At 40.5% G+C, this 22,405-nt stretch overlaps 1 protein-coding gene and 1 pseudogene across 5 annotated transcripts; one reads left to right on the top strand and one right to left on the bottom strand.

The window, feature by feature from the left end:
* The first annotated feature begins 13,089 nt into the window (after window positions 1-13,089).
* LOC139543746 (vesicle-associated membrane protein 8-like) lies at window positions 13,090-16,432 on the top strand. Of its 5 annotated transcripts, none has more exons than XM_071350122.1 (7): window positions 13,093-13,228; window positions 13,495-13,636; window positions 13,721-13,791; window positions 13,872-13,968; window positions 14,366-14,467; window positions 15,627-15,788; window positions 15,987-16,432. In XM_071350122.1, the coding sequence occupies exons 2-7, from the start codon at window positions 13,523-13,525 to the stop codon at window positions 16,128-16,130; spliced, it is 690 nt and encodes a 229-aa protein (XP_071206223.1). In that variant the 5' UTR covers window positions 13,093-13,228; window positions 13,495-13,522; the 3' UTR covers window positions 16,131-16,432. The 5 variants fall into 5 exon arrangements, with proteins under 5 accessions (XP_071206226.1, XP_071206223.1, XP_071206224.1 ...); XM_071350123.1 differs by having other exon boundaries at window positions 13,102-13,359; XM_071350125.1 differs by lacking the exon at window positions 14,366-14,467 and having other exon boundaries at window positions 13,090-13,228.
* A 2,051-nt stretch (window positions 16,433-18,483) lies between these two features.
* LOC139543745 (heterogeneous nuclear ribonucleoprotein D0-like) lies at window positions 18,484-22,357 on the bottom strand (annotated as a pseudogene).
* Window positions 22,358-22,405: the final 48 nt, after the last annotated feature.

Genomic DNA, 22,405 nt, shown 5'->3' with positions numbered 1-22,405 from the left:
ACGGTCAGATGCCGAGCAGTTGCCATACCAGGCGATGATGCCACCGGTCAGGATGCTCTCTATTGTGTAGCTGTATAACCTTTTGAGGATCTGGGGACTCATGCCAAATCTTTTCAGTCTCCTGAGGGGGAATAGATGTTGTCGTGCCCTCTTCACAACTGTCTTGATGTGTTTTGGACCATGGTAGTTAGTTGGTGATGTGGACACCAAGGAACTTTAAACTCTCGACCCGCTCCACTACAGCCCCGTCGATGTTAGTGGGGGCCTGTTCGGCCCGCCTTTTCCTGTAGTCCACAATCAGCTCCTTTGTCTTGCTCATATTGAGGGAGAGATTGTTTACCTGGCATCACACTGCCAGATCTCTGACCTCCTCCCTATAGACTGTCTCATCGTTGTCAATAATGAGGCCTACCACTGTTGTGTAGTCAGCAAACTTAATGATGGCGTTGGAGTCGTGGTTGGCCACACAGTCGTGGGTGAACAGGGAGTACAGGAGGGGACTAAGCACGGACCCCTGAGGGGCCCCAGTGTTGAGGAACAGCATTGCAGACGTGTTATTGCCTACCTTTACCACCTGGGGAATACAGTGGCTTTTTGTTATTTGTTTTTAATTAAATATTGGATTTCAAATAAAAATATATTGCATTTGGGGACAGATTTCTAATATTTGTTTATATAACATTTACCAGAGAGAATGAAGAAATGAACGACAAATTCCGTAGTTTTCTTTTCATTTGAATTGTCACGTTCTGACCATAGTTCTTTTGTATTTTCTTTGTTTTAGTGTGGTCAGGGCGTGAGTTGGGTGGGTTATCTATGTTTTGTGTTTCTGTTTTGGTTTTCTCGTTTGGCCTGATATGGTTCTCAATCAGAGGCAGGTGTTAGTCATTGTCTCTGATTGGGAACCATATTTAGGTAGCCTGTTTTCTGTTGGGTTTTGTGGGTGGTTATTTTCAGTCTTTGTGTGTCTGCACCAGACAGAACTGTTTTCGGTTGTTTCTTTGTTGTTTTGTTATTCAGTGTTCAGTTTTGATTATTATTAAATATCATGAACACTTACCACGCTACACCTTGGTCCTCACCTTCTTCCACCGACGACAGCCGTTACATGAATAATACATATTATCTTTCATTGTAAATACATGGGTCTCATTAAGGAAATAAAAAATGTAGATACTTAACTCGCTCCAAAATAATTTCACAGAGTCACACTCACAAAAAATGTGTATAATAGTTTCCCCTTCTTTACCACAGAAAAGGCATATTGTCACGCCCTGGCCTTAGTATTCTTTGTTTTCTTAATTATTTTAGTTAGGTCAGGGTGTGACATGGGGAATGTATGTGGTTTTTGTAGTGTCTAGGGTGGTTGTAAGGTTTAGGGGGTTTATTAGAGTAGTTGGGTTTATGTTTAGTATAGTAGTCTAGCTGTGTCTATGGTTGAGTGTAGGTATCTAGGAAAGTCTATGGTTGCCTGAATTGGGTCTCAATTAGAGACAGCTGGTTATTGTTGTCTCTGATTGGGAGCCATATTTAACGCAACCATAGGCTTTAGCTGGTTGTGGGGAATTGTCTATGTTGAACGTTTGTAGCCTGTGTGTGTGTGTGTGTGTGTGTGTGTGTGTGTGTGTGTGTGTGTGTGTGTGTGTGTGTGTGTGTGTGTGTGTGTGTGTGTGTGTGTGTGTGTGTGTGTGTGTGTGTGTGTGTGTGTGTGTGTGTGTGTGTGTGTGTGTGTGTGTGTGTGTGTGTGTGTGTGTGTGTGTGTGTGTGTGTGTGTGTGTGTGTGTGTGTGTGTGTGTGTGTGTGTGTGTGTGTGTGTGTGTGTGTGTGTGTGTGTGTGTGTGTGTGTGTGTGTGTGTGTGTGTGTGTGTGTGTGTGTGTGGCGCGCGCACTACGTTTATAGCTTCACGGTCGTTTGTTGTTTTTTTTGTATAGTTTGTAATAGTGTTTTTGTAGTGTCTAGGGTGGTTGTAAGGTTTGGGGGGTTTATTAGAGTAGTTGGGTTTATGTTTAGTATAGTAGTCTAGCTGTGTCTATGGTTGAGTGTAGGTATCTAGGAAAGTCTATGGTTGCCTGAATTGGGTCTCAATTAGAGACAGCTGGTTATTGTTGTCTCTGATTGGGAGCCATATTTAAGGCAACCATAGGCTTTAGCTGGTTGTGGGGAATTGTCTATGTTGAACGTTTGTAGCCTGTGTGTGTGTGTGTGTGTGTGTGTGTGTGTGTGTGTGTGTGTGTGTGTGTGTGTGTGTGTGTGTGTGTGTGTGTGTGTGTGTGTGTGTGTGTGTGTGTGTGTGTGTGTGTGTGTGTGTGTGTGTGTGTGTGTGTGTGTGTGTGTGTGTGTGTGTGTGTGTGTGTGTGTGTGTGTGTGTGTGTGTGTGTGTGTGTGTGTGTGTGTGTGTGTGTGTGTGTGTGTGTGTGTGTGTGTGTGTGTGTGTGTGCGCGCGCGCACGCACTACGTTTATAGCTTCACGGTCGTTTGTTGTTTTTTTTGTATAGTTTGTAATAGTGTTTCGTTTCATGTTCATCTTCGTAGAAAAAATAAAAGAAGATGGCTTATTTTCCACATGCTGCGTTTTGGTCCGTCTCTCCTCCACACGATCGTGACACATATGTCCTCTAAGTCCATGAATTTAGACAAGTTATTGCAAGGGTATATGTTGTGCACGATTTTAAAGTTCATTTATTTTACTTTATTTGATATACAAAATTTGTGAGGGAGCAACCAAGCTTTCTTTCATTCAATTTCAGTAATATATGCATTCCAGAAGAATTTCCCTTTAGGAGAGATCTTGTTTTTGGAGTTACAAAGCTCTTAAGAATGTATTATTACATTTCTTATCCAGCAGAGGGCAACCTTCTTACATAAATTGTGCATCTATCGTAATTTGTGCATCTATGTTCTCCAAAACACAGATGAGATTTCATTAATTGAGTATGTCCTGAAGGTATTGCTTTGCGTATAGAATTAAATCATTTTTCATGTATTGGGAAGTTAGATGTGTCTAAGAACTTTCTATAAGAGAGTATATTTCCTTCTTTATCAAATAAATCAAGCACAAATATAATATTTCTTTCAAACCACTTAGTGAAGAACAAATACTTGTTTTTAACAACGATATCTTTGTTGTTCCACAGAAGTGCCTTGTGTGGGGAGAAGTTGTGGACATAACAGTGTTTCCAGGCTAAAAGGGCTTGCTTTGAACAGTTTGATGGGTAATTTGGCAGGAGAACAGTCTCATAAAAATATGACAGGGAATGAAGTACCATATAGATACAGAGCTAAGCATACATATTTTAAAGGTATTGTTGATATCAATGAAGTCTAGTACTTCAAGCCCACCATCAGCTCTTTGGTTTGATATTACAGACTTCTTAAGTTTGTGTTGTTTATTTTTCCATATAAAGTCTAGGGAAGTTTTGTTGATTTCCTTGCTGGTTTGATCAGCTACAGATAGCGATAGAGCAGGGTAGACAAAACGTGACAGACCCTCTGCTTTGGACAATACAGCTCTTCCAATAATAGAGAGGTCAGGCTGGAGCCAGTTATTAAAGATGGATTTTGTTTTCATTAATCTCAGAGAAATTGAGATGTTGATGGACAATATGGTTTTTCGCCATGTGCACCCCTAAATATTTCACATGATCTTTCACTGGAATATTCTCAACAGATTGGTAATTTGAGTTATGTATGGTGAATATTTCACATTTATTTAAGTAAAGTTACAGACCAGAAGCTGAAGAGAATGATTAGATAATTTTAAGTGCAATAGCAACTTGACCCTTGTTTTTCAGAAACAGAGCTGTGTTGTCTGCTAATTGAGATATTTGTATATATTTTCCAAATATTGAAATACCTTTAAATTCAGGGTTGTTTAAAATCCTAATATATAGTCATTCTACAACTAAAAGGAATAAGAAAGTTGAAATAGGGCAACCCTGGCGTACACTACGGTGAATATTAAATATTTTAGATGTGTTAAGATTAATCATAATATAACTATTAATTATTAACCAAAAGTGTACAACGACTGTATTAGGAATTTGTGTTCAGTTGTATCAAATGCTTTACAAAAGTCGAGGAATAAAACAATAGCCTCTGAGTCAATTGAATCAGAATCTGCATAATCAATCAAGTCTAAAACGAACCCAATGTTACAGCTGATGTGGTGACCTTTCATGAAACCAGTTTGAGTTTCATGAATAAGATGGTTTAAGCCCATTGTAAGTCTATTGGCATATGCTAAAGTAATCAATTTATAATCGGTATTTAATAATGTAATAGGTATCCAATTATCTATGAAAAGGGGATCTTTATCAAGTTTCGGTATCAAGGAAATAACCTCTTGTAGTGATGATTTCACCCTTAGCTAGGCATTCTTGGAACATGTTGAATACTGGTCCCTCTAAATGTTCCCAAACGTGTAAATAACATTCTGCAGAAAGACCATCTGTTCCAGGTGCTTTGCCCTTCTTCATAGATTGAAGCGCATCTCTAATCTGTTCTATAGAAACTCATCTTCCCATATGGACTTGAACTCATCAGAAATCATTGGTACATGACCATGGGCATGTTTCATAAAATGTTCCCATTCAATCCCATTAAATGTATATTCAATCCCATTAAATGTATACAGATTGTCATAGAAAGATTACACAAAGCTAGTGATGCCCATAGGGTCTTTACACAAGGTGTTGTCAATATTTAAGGCACAAACAAGAGATTTGGTCTTGTAGTTTCTTTTTTCAAGAGCAAAAAAACAGCTTGTGTTTTTCTCACCCTCCTCAACCCATTTTGCTCTAGATCTAATAAAGGCCCCTTTAGCTAAATTAATGTACATTTTATCTAGTTCTATTCGAGATGTATTCAAATCTGTTTCTTCCTCATTTGAAAGGGTAGCCTTTTCTAAAAGAACATTCAATTTATTCATAAGCTCATCGTCTTTCAAACATTTTTGCTTCTATAGTTCCTTACTGAGTGTAATGGCGATAGATCTTACCTTAAATATTTCCCAGTTACTTCCATGCTTTGGTTCTAAATCATCTGAATTAAATGAGTCTATGGTCAAGTTCTTTATGCTCTTGTTAAAGACTGGATCATTTAGGAGTGAATTATTACGTTTCCGGTATCCTCGAATGCCACTGGATTTTTCAGAACATTCCAACTTCAAAAATATAATTTTATGAACAATCAAAGGAGCTTGTTCACTTCTTGTACATACTGTAATGAGAAATGAGAAACAAATCCATTCTAGATCTGACCGTCATTGACCTATAATCGTTCAAGTTTGTATTAAAGAAACACCCTGGCTGTTATAAGCCATGCATTTGTATACTTGTTTTGCAGCTCAGTAAGCTTATCAGCAAGATCCAAAAATAAAGTATTATTTGAGGTGTGAGAATTGTACCCATACACATTGCGTATAAAAAAAAAACATTATCTAGTTTGGAGATCAATATAACCCATCTCCCATCTTTGGACACACAAGACTCTGAAATGTCACCTCTTAACTTATGAAGCAATATATTACCAGCTGAGTGGCTAGCCCTGTGACTATAATAAACAGTATTTCCCCATTGTGATTTCCAAAAACTTATAAGGGCACAAGGCGAGACCCAAATGCAGACACAGGAAGCAGATGGTTGAGCTACGATATTTATTGTACCAAAAGGGGTAGGCAAAAGGCAGGCCGGGGACAGGCGAGAGTTCATAAACCAGGTCAGAGTCCAAACAATACCAGACGATAGGCAGGCTCGAGGTCAGGACAGGCAAGGGTTTAGTGAACAGGTCCGAATCCAAATAGTACAAGGGGATAGGACAGGCAAGGGTCAAAACCAGGAGGCCTAAAAATAAAAAATAAAAATACTATAACATTTTTAAAAAACAGGAGGGCTAGGAAAAAACAGAGACTGGGAAAGATGGGAGCTGGGAGAAACACTGGTTGACTTGGCAATACAAGACGAACTGGTACAGAGAGACAGGAAACACAGGTATAAATACAACGGCGACTAATGGGGAAAACAGGAGACACCTGGAGGTGGGTGGAGACAACCACAAAGACAGGTGAAACAGATCAGGGTGTGACAAAACTAGAATCTGAATGTAGGAGTGAGTCTCCTGGAGTAGAATGAAATCTGCATTACTGTTTACAAAATAAAAAAGTGCTTTTCCTTTAGTTATATTTCATAAACCACTGGCATTTAGAGATACAATATTTAGTGCATTGCATTCAAAACATTTCATAACCTGAAAAACATTCAACAAAATAATAAAACAAATACAGTGTAGTGATATGAATAACCCAAGCATTGGTTGCTACTGCGCAGGTTGACTCATAAGCTGCGGTTATTAAATATTATCAGTGGCGATTTTAGCATGCAAATCTTGGTGGGGCAAAAAACATTTTTTTAGATGCATGCCAGTAAAGCCACTACACAACACAACACAACACTAAACAATACATTAATTGCACTATAACGGTGACAAACGGTGCACACAAACTGTTAGGGCCTACATAAAGCTGTCCCAACAGCAGTCCCAAAACCTTACCATTGCTACACCTGGCTATCAGCGGAGCCTTGTCTGGCAGCGAAATAGTTACTTCAGCCTCATTTACTGTCTTTTAAAAAAACATCGACAATATTGCTTAATTAAGGATCCGCCCCTTTTTTATACCCAAATCTAACTGCCTGTAACTCAGGCTCTGAAGCAAGGATATGCATATTCTTGGTACCATTTGAAGGGAAACACTATAAAGTTTGTAGAAATGTGAAAGGAATGTAGGAGAATATAACACAATAGATCTGGTAAAAGATAATACAAAGACAAAAACAACTGTTCTTTTGTATTTTTTTGTACCATCATCTTTGAAAGGCAAGAGAAAGGCCATAATGTATTATTCCAGCCCAGGCGCACTTTTGATTTTGGCCACTAGATGGCAGCAGTTTATGTGCACAGTTTTAGACTGATCCAATGAACCATTGCATTTCTGTTCAAACCGTTGTATCAAGGCTGCCCAAATGTGCCTAATTTGTTAATTAATAACTTTTCATGTTCAAAACTGTGCACTCTCATCAAACAATAGCATGGTATTCTTTCACTGTACTAGCTACTGTAAATTGGATAGTGCAGTTAGATTAACAAGAATTTAAGCTTTCTGACAAAATCAGATATGTCTATGTTCTGGGAAATGTTATTGTTACTTACAACCTCATGCTAATCGCATTAGTCTACGTTAGCTCAACCGTCCCGTAGAAGGGACACCGATCCCGAAGAAGTTTTAAACAAATGCGTTTTTTTACTGACTATTGAGATGTACAAACTATGGCATAAGGGGACGACGACTGGAGGCAAGGGCAATCCACAATTTCAATTAAGACATTAATTAGCGAGCTAGGACAGATGTAGTCAATATAACTATTTGTTTAGCACTTTTGAAATGTACAGCGACAGAATTCAGAACATGGGCCGTTCTTACAGTATTCTACCTGTACACCAAGTCAGAACCGAAGGATAAATAAAGGGGGCATACAAGCAGACAATGAAAGCTCTTACAATATTCAATGATTACATTTATCTAAAACAGGCTATAGGCTACATGTGCACCACCAAGTCAGAACAGTAGGCTAAGTTATGAGGGAAAAAGGGACCAAATTATTAGGGTGAGGCAAATGGGCTACTAACGGCTTACTACACAACATACACTTAGTATTACTTTCTTAGCTACAGTATACATATCTCCCTGGCATATTACATAATTTATGCAGCAGCATACAATACATTTTTGGACTCACCTTGTTGTGCTGTGCTCATTTGAACAGGAATGTGGCGTGGCGGTCCTTCGTTGGCATATTTTGTCATCAAACCTTGTCATCAAAGTCTGGCATTCTCTGGATTTATGATGCTTTCAAGACAACTGGGAATTCTGAAAAAAAACAAGGTCTAATCATGACATCAGTGATCTTCTGGTCGGAGCTCTAGAATGAGGCCCGAGTTCCTGACTTGGAATTATGAGTTGGATGACCGTTCAAAACGTATTTTCCCAGTTGGAGATCGTTTTTTCCCAAGTTCCCAGTTGTCTTGAACTCACTGAAGTCTGAGATTCCCCAGTTCCTAGTTTCCAGTTGAACGCAACAGAAGTCATGCTGGATTGACAGCATGGACAATGTTGAATGTTTATCATTTTAAACTTGGAAAAGAGACTCTTAAACCCAGACTTGGACCACACACCCACTCCACTGAATACCAGGCTAGTGATTGCTTTGCAGTGCTCGCAGTTAGCCACTGATTCCTTCCAAATCACTCATTGTTGAATTTGCGATTTCCAATTTATTGTGTAAAGTTTATGTCCAATGGCCGATGAGCACCGATACGTTTAATCTATAATTTCTCTTCATAATTTCTCTTCATATGACAAAGGTTGAAAAGAATTTGCCAGTAGATTGTCGATTTGATTCATGATGATGACTGCTAGCTTGCTAGCTAAGATTTTTTAAGTATGATGCTGACATGATCAGTCCAATCAAAGCTACGGGAGATATAACAAGATTTGACTTCATTTTATCTGTGATCAATGATCTTGAGCCTTCTTGGATTGGCACTTCTAATATAACTTTATGGCAGCACCCAAGGGGCTTGAATTTTCGAGCTCTCCCTGTAGATTTTGCGGTGACGTATTGTATCCCCATGAGTGGCAGAACACTCAGCCAATCATGGGGCAACTAGAGAACATTACCAACCCCTACGCTCCGTATTATCCACTGGCTGCCCTCCACCACAGAAAGCACTGAGCTAGGCTGAAACACCTGTATTTTGGAGCTGCCTTACTCAAGAAAGCAAAAAAGAGACCCTGTTTGTATGCGGCTTTATTAACTGAATTTCTATGTTTTTTTTTCATTGTTTGCAAACAGATATGTAAATACATGTAAAAAAAAAAAAAAAGGCTACATTAAAAACAGGTGTGGCTCAAAACAGGTGGGGCTCTGCCACAGGGTGAAACTATTCCTTTTAAAATCGTTTTTTCAAAAGAAACATTGAACATATAACAGTCTAATCAAAGTGTATAATAGGTGAGCTGGTTCTACTCTTTTTGGAAATGTTGTGGTGGAAAACTAAGTGGCTTGACCATAGCATGTCAATCCTATTAGCCATACTGTCGATAGACAGGCTAGAAATCTTTTAACAATTTCAATGTTTTAGCGAAGCTTGCATTTAATTGCCCCTCCCTGTTACACACAACAATCTTCCATTCTCCCTGTCGCAAAGGGATTTATGGCTGATTCAAGATTAAGTCCTTAAACCTGTTACTTTCATTGGCACTTAATAGGCACTTACTAAAGTATTTTTTTAATTTAACCTCTTGAGATGGGGGAAACTATTTTTTTATTAAGTTGAACATGTGCTCTTTATGACAGAATATAAAAATATTACACTACTCAAAAGGCACCTAATGGGTGGAATGACACAGTTACACATCTTACAGCCAAACCATGGAGAGAAAAGGGGCTATCTAGATCCTAAATGGGTTATTCGGTTGTCCCCATAGGAGAACCCTTTGGCGAAACCTTTATGGTTCCATGTAGAACCCTTTTCTGGAACCCTTTTTTCTGAGAGTGTACATCTTATAGTCAAACCCTGTAGGAGACAGTGCACGTCTCATAGTCAGAAACAGTAAGTTAGACATCTTATAGTCAAAACCTGTAAGAGACTGACAATCCACAACGCGTCTTATAGTCAACCGCTGGAGAGGCAGACAGACTCTGTAGTGTAGAAGACAGTAGTCAAATAGAGGCAGACAGTTACAACCCTGTAGGTGGTAGTTACACGTCTTGTAGTCGAACCCTGAAGAGAGACAATACACGACTTTTAGGTCAAACCATGTAGTATAGGTCAAACAGTGGCGACCCGTCATTCAGGGCTGAGCCCCACCTGTTTTGAGCCCCACATTTTTAGTAAAGAAATTACAAATAAAAATATAAAACTACCTCACCGCCAAGCCTAAGGGTAGACCTAGAAAATTCTAGCCCCTTGGGTGCTGCCATAGAGTTACATTAGAAGTGCCCATCCAAGAAGGCTCAAGGTCATTGGCCACAGATAAAATGTCGTCAAATCACGTTATATCTTCTACATTTGCACACACTGTACATTGATTTTTCTATTGTGTTATTGACTGTACGTTTGTTTATGTGTAACTCTGTGTTGTTGTTTTTGTTGCACTGCTTTGCTTTATCTTGGCCAGGTCGCAGTTGTAAATGAGAACTTGTTCTCAACTGGCCTACCTGGTTAAATAAAGGTGAAATAAAAAAAAATATCAACAGTAGCTTTGATTGGACTCATGTCAACATCATACTTTCAAAATCTTAGCTAGCAGTCATCATCATGAATCAAGTCGACAATCTACTGGCAAATCCTTTATAATCCTTGTCATATGAAGAGAAATAATGAAGAGAAATTGTAGATAAAAATGTATCGGTGCTCTTCGGCCATTGGACATAAACATTACACAACAAGTTGGAAATCGCAAATTCAACAATGAGTGGTTTGGAAGGAATCAGTGACAGTGGCTAACTGCAAGCATTGCAAAGCAATAACTAGCCTGTTATGAGGCTGTGTGGTCCCAAATCTGGGATTAAGTGTCTCTTTTCCAAGTTTAAAATTATAAAGATTCAACATTGGCCATGCTGTCAATGAAGCATGATTTGTGCCGTGCTCAAAACAACTGTTAACTCGGAACTGCGAAAACTAGACTTCAGTGAGTTCAAGACAACTGGGAAGTCGGGAATAAATTAGCTCCGACTGGGAAAATACGTTTTGAACAGTCATCCAACTCTGAATTGTAAATCCGGCCTCTTTCTAGAGCTACGACCTGAAGATCAATGACGTCATCATGATTCAACCTTGTTTTTTCCGAGTTCCCAGTAGTTTTGAATGCACCATCAATCCAGAGAATGCCAGACTTTGATGACAAAATTTGCCCACGAAGGACCGCCACGCCATCTTCCTGTTCAAGTGAGCACAGTACAACATGGTGTGTCCAAAAATGTATTGTATACTGCTGCATAAATGATGTAATATGCCAGGGAGATATGTATACTGTAGCTAAGAAAGTAATACTAAGTGTATGTTGTGTAGTAAGATGTTAGTAGCCCATGTGCCTCACCCTAATAATTTGGTCTACTTACCCCTCTTAATTTCGCCTACTGTTCTGACTTGGTGGTGCACATGTAGCCTATAACCTGTTTTAGAGAAATGTAATCATCGAATATTGTAAGAGCTTTCATTGTCTGCTTATGTGCCCCCTTTATTTATCCTACGGTTCTGACTTGGTGTACAGGGAACACTGTAAGAATGGCCCATGTTCTGAATTCTGTCACTGTACATTTCAAAAGTGCTAAACAAATAGTTATATTGACTACGTCTGTCCTAGCTCGCTCATTAACGTCTTAGTCGAAATTATGGATTGCCTCTTATCCACTTGTTGTCCCCTTATACCATAGTTTGTACATCTCAATAGTCATTAGAAGCCACATTTGTTTAAGCAAGTCAGCCATATCAGCTATGTATTTTTGAAGGGCAGTACATGAGGCTGAATGATCTGTTTCGCTGCCAGACAGCTTTATGTAGGCCCTAACAGTTTGTGGGCACCGTTTGTCACCGTTATAGTGTAATTCATGTATTGTTTAGTGTTGTGTTGTGTAGTGGCTTTGCTGGCATGCATCCCAGTTTAGTATTTTTTTGCCCCACCAAGATTTACATGCTAAAATCGCCACTGAGGTCAAACCATGTTATAAGTCAAACCATGTAGTATAGGAAATAGTAGTCAAATAGAGAAAGACAGTGACACAGTTTCCTCATAGAGTCAAACCCCAGAGGAAACAGTTCCACCTCTTACAGTCCAACCGTGGAAGACACAGCCGCCTTACATTACTGTCACTTTCACGTACGCATTGACCTCGTGATGTAGGCTATCACTAGAAACCAATTTACTCTATTTTCAAATTAAATTGTGGACCGATGTTGTCTTGCAAATATGACCCATTGATAAATGCATGAACAGTCTGGTACCCTGGCTGAGGCTAACTCTGCTCTGTGAATAACTGTACCTTTGGAGGAATGAACGTAACCGATCTTCTTAACGGTGTTAAAGCCTTGGAGGTGACCTCTCCTCACAGCATAACCATACCTGTCTTCATAACAGTTTATAGTGCACAAAGAGTTCAGTAATGTTGAGGTGGTTTCACACTGGACCTGTTGCAGCTGGGATTCATCTTCAGTTGGTCCGGTTAAACAAGTGCTTCAATCAAAAGCTTGAGTTGGATTTGAGGTTAGAACGAAAACAGATGCCATACATACTATTGATGATTGATTATTACATTTATACATCTACAGTAGGCGACAGTTTCAAGTTCACTGCATATAGGACACATCACTGCACTCTATCCTACTCTGTAAACTGATCATCTCTGTATACCCGTCGCAAGACCCACTGGTTGATGCTTATTTATAAAACCCTCTTAGGCCTCACTCCCCCATATCTGAGATATCTACTGCAGCCCTCATCCTCCACATACATCCCTGGGTCGCTTCTCTTTTCAGTTCGCTGCAGCTAGCGACTGGAACGAGCTGCAATAAACACTCAAACTGGACAGTTTTATCTCAATCTCTTCATTCAAAGACTCAATCATGGACACTCTTACTGCTTCATGTGATGTATTGTTGTCTCTACCTTCTTGCCCTTTGTGCTGTTGTCTGTGCCCAATAATGTTTGTACCATGTTTTGTGCTGCTACCATGTTGTTGTTATGTTGTGTTGCTCCCATGCTGTGTTGTCATGTGTAGCTGCCTTGCTATGTTGTTGTCTTAGGTCTCTCTTTATGTAGTGTTGTCTCTCTTGTTGTGATGTGTGTTTTGTCCCATATTTATATTGTATTTATTTATTTATTTTTCATCCCAGGCCACCGTCCCCGCAGGAGGCCTTTTGCCTTTTTGTAGGCCGTCATTGTAAATAAGAATTTGTTCTTAACTGACTTGCCTAGCTAAATAAAGATTTAAAAAATTATATATATACTAAATAAAAATAGCGCCGACTGCTGGCCATGATATGATGTGCATGCATCCAGCTGTTGCTCAACTTGATGATGGACGTGTCTTCGAATCTTGAGTAAAATGTCTCGTGACATTCTAACGTCCCCTGGAAACGGAACGGTCTAGCCATTTTGCTAGCTAACAAAATGTTTGTTACTATTTCTGTTTTAAACTAGCTAACGTTATGCTTTTACATATGCTTTTGAATCCAACATAGACCTAGCTAGATTATATTAAATAATGTGTTACAAAGTAAGTGACAAGCACACAGGCTACAAGGTAGGGTCATCAGATGGACAAAGATAACCGTAGCAACAAAGTGAAATTGCTGCAAACCTATGCAACTTGTGAGTTTAGCGTATCATAAATTCATTGGTGATTAACCAAGCAATAATTACTCTCCTCAAATGACAGATTTGCCTACAAGAACACTGCGGCACAGATGAGTATTTTGACTTTTTGTAACCAACCAAAGACCATGCCAATAGTGTATTGCTGTGTAGAAAGAAGCAACATCATCCTTGCTGATCTTGCTCTCAGAGGTGGAAGGTTTCAGGTAGGCTAGTGTGTGTCAGTGTGTGTGTGTAAGAGGGAGGGGGATTATTCCTAACACAACTGTAGATGCATTTCTGGGTTGTAGGAGGCAGCATTGAATTTTCTGAGACCTCTTCCGTTTGGAGCTCTGTATCGAAGGTCCATACAATTGGATGGGTGAGATAACTATTACTAAACTACATCATTGCAAATGTAATTCCATGTGCTGGCCATAATATGTTTGTTTTAACAATCAGGTTCAGATACCACATCCTGTCAGAGGATGGAGTGTCCTACGTCTGTGTCACAGAGCTCAGCTATGAGTCCAGGAGGGCCCATGAATTCCTTAACCAGGTCTGTTTACATGTACAATCTTATACTGTAGTGGCTTACATAACGAGTTACAATGGCAGATTCCACCACAAGACATAGGGTACTGGTACTGTTTGATGGCAAAATAAATTGTTTCTTTATTTTCTTCAAGTTATACCCTCTTTACAGAAGTCACTAAGTTATACAATTCATTCTAAACCATCCTGTGATACCTAAACAGTAACACTTAAGCATGTCAAAACAATTAGATCAAATCTGTCTCTTTAAAATGACAAGAGCAGAGCTTATTTCCATAAATATAGTGTATGCCCTGCTCTTCCTGGCCTCATGGTTTGAACAGAAAGCTCTGAACGTGACCAGCCATGGAAATCAGGTGTAGCTTATGTAGTAAGCGACTTCACTTCTTATTGCCTTCCAGATCTGCAGTTTCTTTGCTAACAGCCCCCTGATAAAGAAAGCGGCCTTTGCCCAGCCGTATGAATTCAGCTCTGACCTGCATCAGGTGCTTGGACAGCTGATGGTATGTCCTAAAGACACATAGAATTAGTAGAATGAGAATTCTTAATCAGAACAACATTACATAGATTCTTATTATCACATCATCTCTCAGTCAGATTTCCTGTTTCTATCTGAAGTGCTCTACGTGCAATATTGGGTGTGCCATAGAAATATAGAACGTTATGAAGATCTTCATGGGGTGGGTTTAAGAGCAATGTCTTTTCTACTAATCCTAGTTCTATGTAAAGAGATGAGTGACTAACGTTGGGCCAATGGTAGCGCTCCAGTGCAGCAGCAGTAGTTAATGTGTAACTACAGGGAGGGGAGGCGCTGTGTGAAACCTGTGTCTCAACCTACAGCTGCTTGAAACAGACTTTACCTGTCTCGACTTTATTTACTATGCTTGTAGTCAGTCTGGATAAAACGTCTTTGTGAAACCTTTACCCACTGAAGTGGTTGTGGATGTATATTCATTTTGTTGTACTATTCTGACATGGTAAGTATTTAGACTTTTGTCAAGTGGAGGTTGTGAGGCAGTTCTATGCCTTGAGGGCACACTAATGATCTGAACTGTTAGCACTAGGGTGAGCAGCGCATTAGTGGTTAAAGCCTCGGAGACTAGGAACAACAGACTCTGAATACAATTATTTACATGTGACTTGCATGTGTAAGTAAATGTCTGAGAGTCCAGTGATCTCGTAACATTGCAAGAAGCTTTTGGACTAAACAAATCGGTGACCTAGCTGTGAGGAGGATTTTCTTGTCAGGAGAGTGTCAATAAAGGAATGGTTGAGGCTGAGCGCTAAAGCAATATCCACTTGGCCCTGCTTTCAGATACAGTATGTTAATATGATATGTCCTGGAATTGCATTCTGCCCCATCATGTATTGGCTCCTATATTTTGCACGTTTTGTTTAAGTTAATTGATATTGACGAGTCCTCTTAATGTTGCTACTGTTATCATTGCTAAGTCAGATGCAAATTTCCACACTGTGAACAAATGCAGGTTTTCCATTCCCTTCTATGTGATGATCTGTGGTGAAATTGGTCATAAAAATGGTTCTCCTACAGTAATGATACGTGTCATGTTATTCTGACGACAATGTTTACACAGTATGCTATACCTAATATGTTGATGTTATTCAGAGAAGATTCTCTCCCCTTCCTCCTCCTCTCTGTAGGCTGACTACAGTTCTCAACAGCCAGCCTCCTCTAAGCTGGACTCGGTGCAGGGCCAAGTCAACGAAGTCAAAGTTATACTCAAAGACAACATTAACAAAGTGCTGGAGAGGGGAGAGAGGTTAGATGACTTGGTTGACAAGACACATGACCTACAAGCAACCGTAAGTATTATAAAAAAGACAATTGTGTTTTTGTTTCTTTCTTATCCTGGCAAGGTGATAAGGAAGTGCGGTTCCTGTAGTCTGGAGAATGGCTTTAAACAACCAAGCTGCATTTGCTTTCCTGTCTGTTTCTGCTTTAGCTTACTTGAAACACAATTATATTTGAGTTAACCTTTCATAATTTCCTACCATTTTCAGGCAGACTCCTTTCAGAGGACATCCACGCGGGTAGCCCGGAAGTACTGGTGGAAGAACGTCAAGATGATGATCATCATTGGCGTGATAGTTCTGATCATTCTCATCCTCATCATCCTGTTTGCTACAGGTGTCATCCCCAGTTAAATCCCCTCACAGACTTCTACAGTACTACATTATCAACACAAGGAAAAGGACGAACCACTATCACCGAGTCATGTTTTGATTTTATTTTAGTCTCCTCCAAGGCGCATTCAAGGTGGATTGTGCATAGTAACGTGACAAAATATCATTTCACATTCTGTCGATAAGCTTCCTGGAATTTGTTTGATTGTTTTTGGATTATATGGATCTGTTCATTTGATATTTAATAAGATACATTTCATAATGTTTGTTTGTCTATTTAAAAAAAGAAAAAAATACACTATAAACTCAGCAAAAAAAGAAACGTCCTCACTGCGTTTATTTTCAGCAAACTTAACATGTGTAAATATTTGTATGAACATAACAAGATTCAACAACTGAGACATAAACTGAACAAGTTCCACAGACATTTTACTAACTGAAATGGAATAATGTGTCCCTGAACATAGGGTGGGTCAAAATCAAAAGTAACAGTCAGTATCTGGTGTGGCCACCAGCTGCATTAAGTACTGCAGTGCATCTCCTCCTCATGGACTGCACCAGATTTGCCAGTTCTTGCTGTGAGATGTTACCTCACTCTTCCACCAAGGCACCTGCAAGTTCCCGGACATTTCTGGGGGGAATGGCCCTAGGCCTCACACTCCAATCCAACAGGTCCCAGACGTGCTCAATGCGATTGAGATCTGGGCTCTTTGCTGGCCATGGCAGAACACTGACATTCCTGTCTTGCAGGAAATCACGTACAGAACGAGCAGTATGGCTGGTGGCATTGTCATGCTTGAGGGTCATGTCAGGATGAGCCTGCAGGAAGGGTACAACATGAGGGAGGAGGATATCTTCGCTGTAACTCATTCCTTCGACGATATTCGCGAATCCAACCATCACCCCTGGTGAGACAAAACCGCGACTCGTCAGTGAAGAGCACTTTTTGCCAGTCCTGTCTGCTCCAGCGACGGTGGGTTTGTGCCCATAGGCGACGTTGTTGCCGGTGATACCTGCCTTACACAGGCCTACAAGCTCTCAGTCCAGCTTCTCTCAGCCTATTGCGGACAGTCTGAGCACTGATGGAGGGATTGTGCATTCCTGGTGTAACTTGGGCAGTTGTTGCCATCCTGTACCTGTCCCGCAGGAGTGATGTTCGGATGTACCGATCCTGTGCAGGTGTTGTTACACATGGTCTGCCACTGCGAGGACGATCAGCTGTCCGTCCTGTCTCCCTGTAGCGCTGTCTTAGGCGTCTCACAGTACGGACATTGCAATTTATTGCCCTGGCCACATCTGCAGTCCTAGTTTAGAACATTTTAGAACATTTAGAACATTTCCCACCACTAACGTTACAGTTTAGGGGCCTCATTCCACAGTATAAAGGTGTATTGAATTCCTTAAACTGGATGATTTTCATATTTGTTAATGGTGGCCACCTCTGGCAGCCATAATAGTTCACTACAATAGTAGTTACACTCCACTAGCAATGAGTTACACTCACCGACTAGTTTATTAGGTACATCCATCTAGTACCTGGCCGGACCCCACTTTGCCACCAGAACAGCCTGAATTCTACGGGAAATTGATTCTACAAGGTGTCAAACTTTTGTTGCTCAATTGGTATCAAAGGACCTAACGTGTGCCAGAAAAACATTCCCTACACCAGTACATCAATGCCACCAGCCTGTACCGTTGACACCAGGCAGGATGGGTCCATGGACTCATGCTGCTTACACCAAATCCTGACTCTGCCATCAGCATGACACAACAAGAACCAGGAATCGTCGGAGCAGACAATGTTTTTCCACTCAATTGTCCAGCGTTAGTGATCGCGTGCCCACTGGAATCCGGTGTGGTCATCTGCTGCAATAACCCATCCGTGACAAGGATCGACAAGTTGTGCGTTCCGAGATTACATTCTGCACACCACTGTTGTACTGTGACATTATTTGTTTGTGGCCCGCCTGTTAACTTGCACGATTCTTGCCATTTTTCTTCATCCTCTCTCATCAACGAGCTGTTTTCACCCACAGAACCTCCGCTGACTGGATGTTTTTTGTTTGTCGCACCACTCTCAGTAAACTCTAGACACATTTGTGTGAAAAGCCCAGGTGGGCAGCCATTTCTGAGATACTGGATCTCGTACCACGCTCAAAGTTGCTTAGGTCACTCGTTTTGCCCATTCTAACGTTCAATCAAACAGTAACTGAATGCCTCGATGCCTGTCTGCCTGCTTTATATAGCAAGCCATGGCTACATGACTTACTGTCTGTAGGAGTGAATTATATTCGTGAACAGGGTGGTGTACCTAATAAACTTGCCGGTGAGTGTACTGTCCAAGGGTAAAGCATAATGTACCAAACAGTTCACACTACTTCAAAAATACATTTATTTCAAATTCAATTCCGGATAAATGCATTTAATTATTTTCTGATGCATTTCGGAATATTCTAGAATCTTGTATACATACAGTGTATTCGGAAAGTATTCAGACCCCTTGACTTTTTCAACATTTTGTTACGTTATAGCCTTATTCTAAAATGTATTAAATAGTTTTTTTCCCTCATCAATCTACACACAATAACACAAAATGATGAAGTAAAAACTGTGTTTTAGAAATGTTTGCAAATAAATAAAAAATACAAAACTGAAATATGACATTTACATAGAGTTGAAGTTAGAAGTTTACATACACCGTAGCCAAATACATTTAAACTCAGTTTTTCACAATTCCTGACATTCAATCCTTGTAAAAATTCCCTGTTTCCCAGTTAGGATCACCACTTTATTTTAAGAATGTGAAATGTCAGAATAATAGTGGAGAGAATGATTTATTTCAGCTTTTATTTCTTTCATCACATTCCCAGTGGGTCAGAAGTTTACATACGCTCAATTAGTATTTGGTAGCATTGTCTTTAAATTGTTTAACTTGGGTCAAATGTTTCGGGTAGCCTTCCACAAGCTTCCCACAATATGTTGGGTGAATTTTGGCCCATTCCTCCTGACAGAGCTGGTGTAAGTCAGGTTTGTAGGCCTCCTTGCTCGCACAAGCTTGTTCATTTCTGCCCACAAATGTTCAATAAGATTGAGGTCAGGGCTTTGTGATGGCCACTCCAATACCTTGACTTTGTTGTCCTTAAGCCATTTTGCCACAACTTTGGAAGTATGCTTGGGGTCATTGTCCATTTGGAAGACCTATTTGTGACCAAGCTTTAACTTCCTGACTGATGTCTTGAGATGTTGCTTCAATATATCCACATAAGTTCCATCCTCATGATGCCATCTATTTTGCGAAGTGCACCAGTCCCTCCTGCACCAAAGCACCCCACATGATGCTGCAAGCCTCCCCCTTTTTCCTCCAAACATAACGATGGTCATTATGGCCAAACAGTTCTATTTTTGTTTCATCAGACCACGGGACATTTCTCCAAAAAGTACGATCTTTGTCCCCATGTGCAGTTGCAAACCATAGTCTGGCTTTTCTAATGGCGGTGTTGGAGCAGTGGCTTCTTCCTTGTTGAGCGGCCTTTCAGCTTATGTCGATATAGGACTCGTTTTACTGTGGATATAGATACTTTTGTACCTGTTTCCCCCAGCATCTTCACAAGGTCCTTTGCTGTTGTTCTGGGGTTGATTTGCACTTTTCACACCAAAGTACATTCATCTCTAGGAGACAGAACGCGTCTCCTTCCTGAGCGGTATGACGGCTGCGTGGTCCCATGGTGTTTATACTTGCATACTATTGTTTGTACAGATGAACGTGGAACCTTCAAGCATTTGGAAATTGCTACCAAGGATGAACCAGACTTGTGGAGGTCTACAATTCTTTTTCTGAGGTCTTGGCAGATTTTTGTAATTTTTCCCATGTCAAGCAAAGAGTTTGAAGGTAGGCCTTGAAATACATCCACAGGTACACCTCCAAGGGAAGCCATAATGTACTGTACAGTACCTTACTTAATCCTATACTGTGGAACTTTCTCTCCACGATCTTCTTCACTCGCTCCTCCTCTTTGAAAGGTGATGAAGCAGAAGCCCCGTCTCTTGTTGCTTTTGGTTTCCATGGGGAGCTCAATGGACTCCACCTGTTCACACAGACAACTCAGGAATAGAATAATCCATTGTTCAACAAGGTTTGAATGTTTTGGTCGACTTGTACACACAGGCCGCGAGAAAACAAAGAGTAAATATCAGCTCTTTCAGGTAATTGCTTTGGACTGATCGGATTCAATCGTTCAGAATGGCACCCAGGCGAGCACACTCTCTAAAGAACATCTGACCATGTCAAATGTAAGTCTACTGTAGCCTACCTCTCCAAAGCTACCAAAGTATTCCCTGATCTCCTCGGAGGTGTCTGGAGAAAGACCTCCTACAAAGACCATGTTTGGCTCCTTGTTCTTCATGGCCTTGGCCTTCTTAGGGTCGATCACCTTCCCATTCAGCTTGTGGAGAAATTATAATAAAGAAACTGATTGGGCAGAAAAGATTCACATCCCATTGCTGCCATGCCATATTCACAACATATACAATCAGGAATACCTTATCAACGCTGTCAGCTGCTTTGAACAGGACAAAGCCAAACCCCCGAGACCGACCTGTCATGGGGTCAAGCTTCAGGGTGCAGTCTACCACCTCCCCAAACTTGAAGTAAGCCTTCAAATCCTTCTTTGTTGTGTCCCAGCTCAGACCAACACACATTTTCCTGCATTTAAAGATAGTGCAGATACAAACATGTTAAATTCTGAATACCAATTCCCAACACAAGGACTCTGGCTGTGTTCCAAGTCCCTTCCTCAATCTGCTTTCCTTTCACCCATCAGTGGGAAAGCAGGAAAGGAAGAAAGGAGTTGAAGCCATTACATGAGAGAGGGAACACAGGCAAAGTCTTGGATTAGGGTCAATGTTATCATTAGAGCTATGATTATGATAATTAGCAAGAGCATCCTTGGATAACGCTGTACAGCAGCTTTTACAAGATGTAAAGGATTTTTTCAATTTGATTTATTAGGATGCTCATTAGCCAACACCAATGGTGACAGCTAGTCTTACTAGGGTCCGGCATATAACGAAAAAGAGATTACAAACAACACTTGACAATTTACATACATTTAAAACATTAACATGTAGTGTGTGTGCATCTATCAGTTACACATACATGTCAGTACATACACACAAGTAGGTCACATGAGGGAGAGGCATCGTTCTTTGGGGTGTTGCTTTCTTTGTTTTTTGTAACCAGGTTTGCTGTTCACTTGCGCTATATAAGATGGGAGTTCCATGCACTCATGGCTCTGTATAATACTGTACGTTTTCTTGAATTTGTTCTGGACCTGGGGACTATGAAAAGACCCCTGGTGGCATGTCTGGTGAGGCAAGTGTGTGTGTAAGTTGACTATGCAAACAATTTGGAATTTTCAACACATTGTTTCTATTCTCGTTTATTATGTGGTGACGGATGTAACAAATAGCAATCTACACATAATTTCTCCATCCATTTCTCACATACACAACTCTACATTCAACAAGCACCATCGCCTGAGAGCTGATGGATGAGACAGCCACAACAGTTACCTGATCTACCCTAAGGTGAGTTTTAGCTAGCTAGGTACTGGCATTAAAAAAAAAGTTATTCCTCATAGAAGTTACCCAACGATGGGAGGAAATGCCAAAATTATTCAACAAAATAGCTACTTGTCACTTATTCAACGCTGAGCTAACTAGCAATATAGGGAACATCAGTTATCCAACGTTAGCTAGCGGTCTCAGTCACCCCTCATCCTCTTCGTTTTTGCTGGCATCAATCTTTGATCCCTTGGATTCTCCTGACTGACCGCTCTCTGCAGCCGTTGGTATCTGCTCCTTGCTGCTAGCCTGTCCGTCCTCCTCAATTTTCTCCACTGTTGGATCTTCGCGGGTTTCAAGACCCTCCGACATGGTGTTGCACAAATAACTAGTTGATCAGCTGCTATCGATGATGCGTGCTAGCGAGAGTGTTTCGTCTGTCTGACTCGCTTTCGAATTTGAAATCGTTATATTTTCCCCCAGGTTAGTAACATTATCTTGCTAAAGACCAGACACAAAACAAATATTAGGCACCACGGATGACCAATCCTTCTGGTTTCGCTGACTATTACCGACGGTCCTACTTTATCTAGTATATTTTGCAAGATACCGGCAGTTGACAGCTTGCTTTCTTGCTAGCTACGTAAACATAAATGGCGTCATGTATAAAATGGTGGAACTAGCTTGAGGGAGGTGCTCATTTTTCTAGACCTCTTAAAACCAAATAGCACAAA

This window comes from Salvelinus alpinus, chromosome 18 (assembly GCF_045679555.1).
Source record: "Salvelinus alpinus chromosome 18, SLU_Salpinus.1, whole genome shotgun sequence".
Classification (NCBI taxonomy): domain Eukaryota; kingdom Metazoa; phylum Chordata; class Actinopteri; order Salmoniformes; family Salmonidae; genus Salvelinus; species Salvelinus alpinus.
The sequence above is the reverse complement of the archived record's forward strand: the minus strand, read 5'-3'. Positions and strand labels throughout refer to the sequence as shown.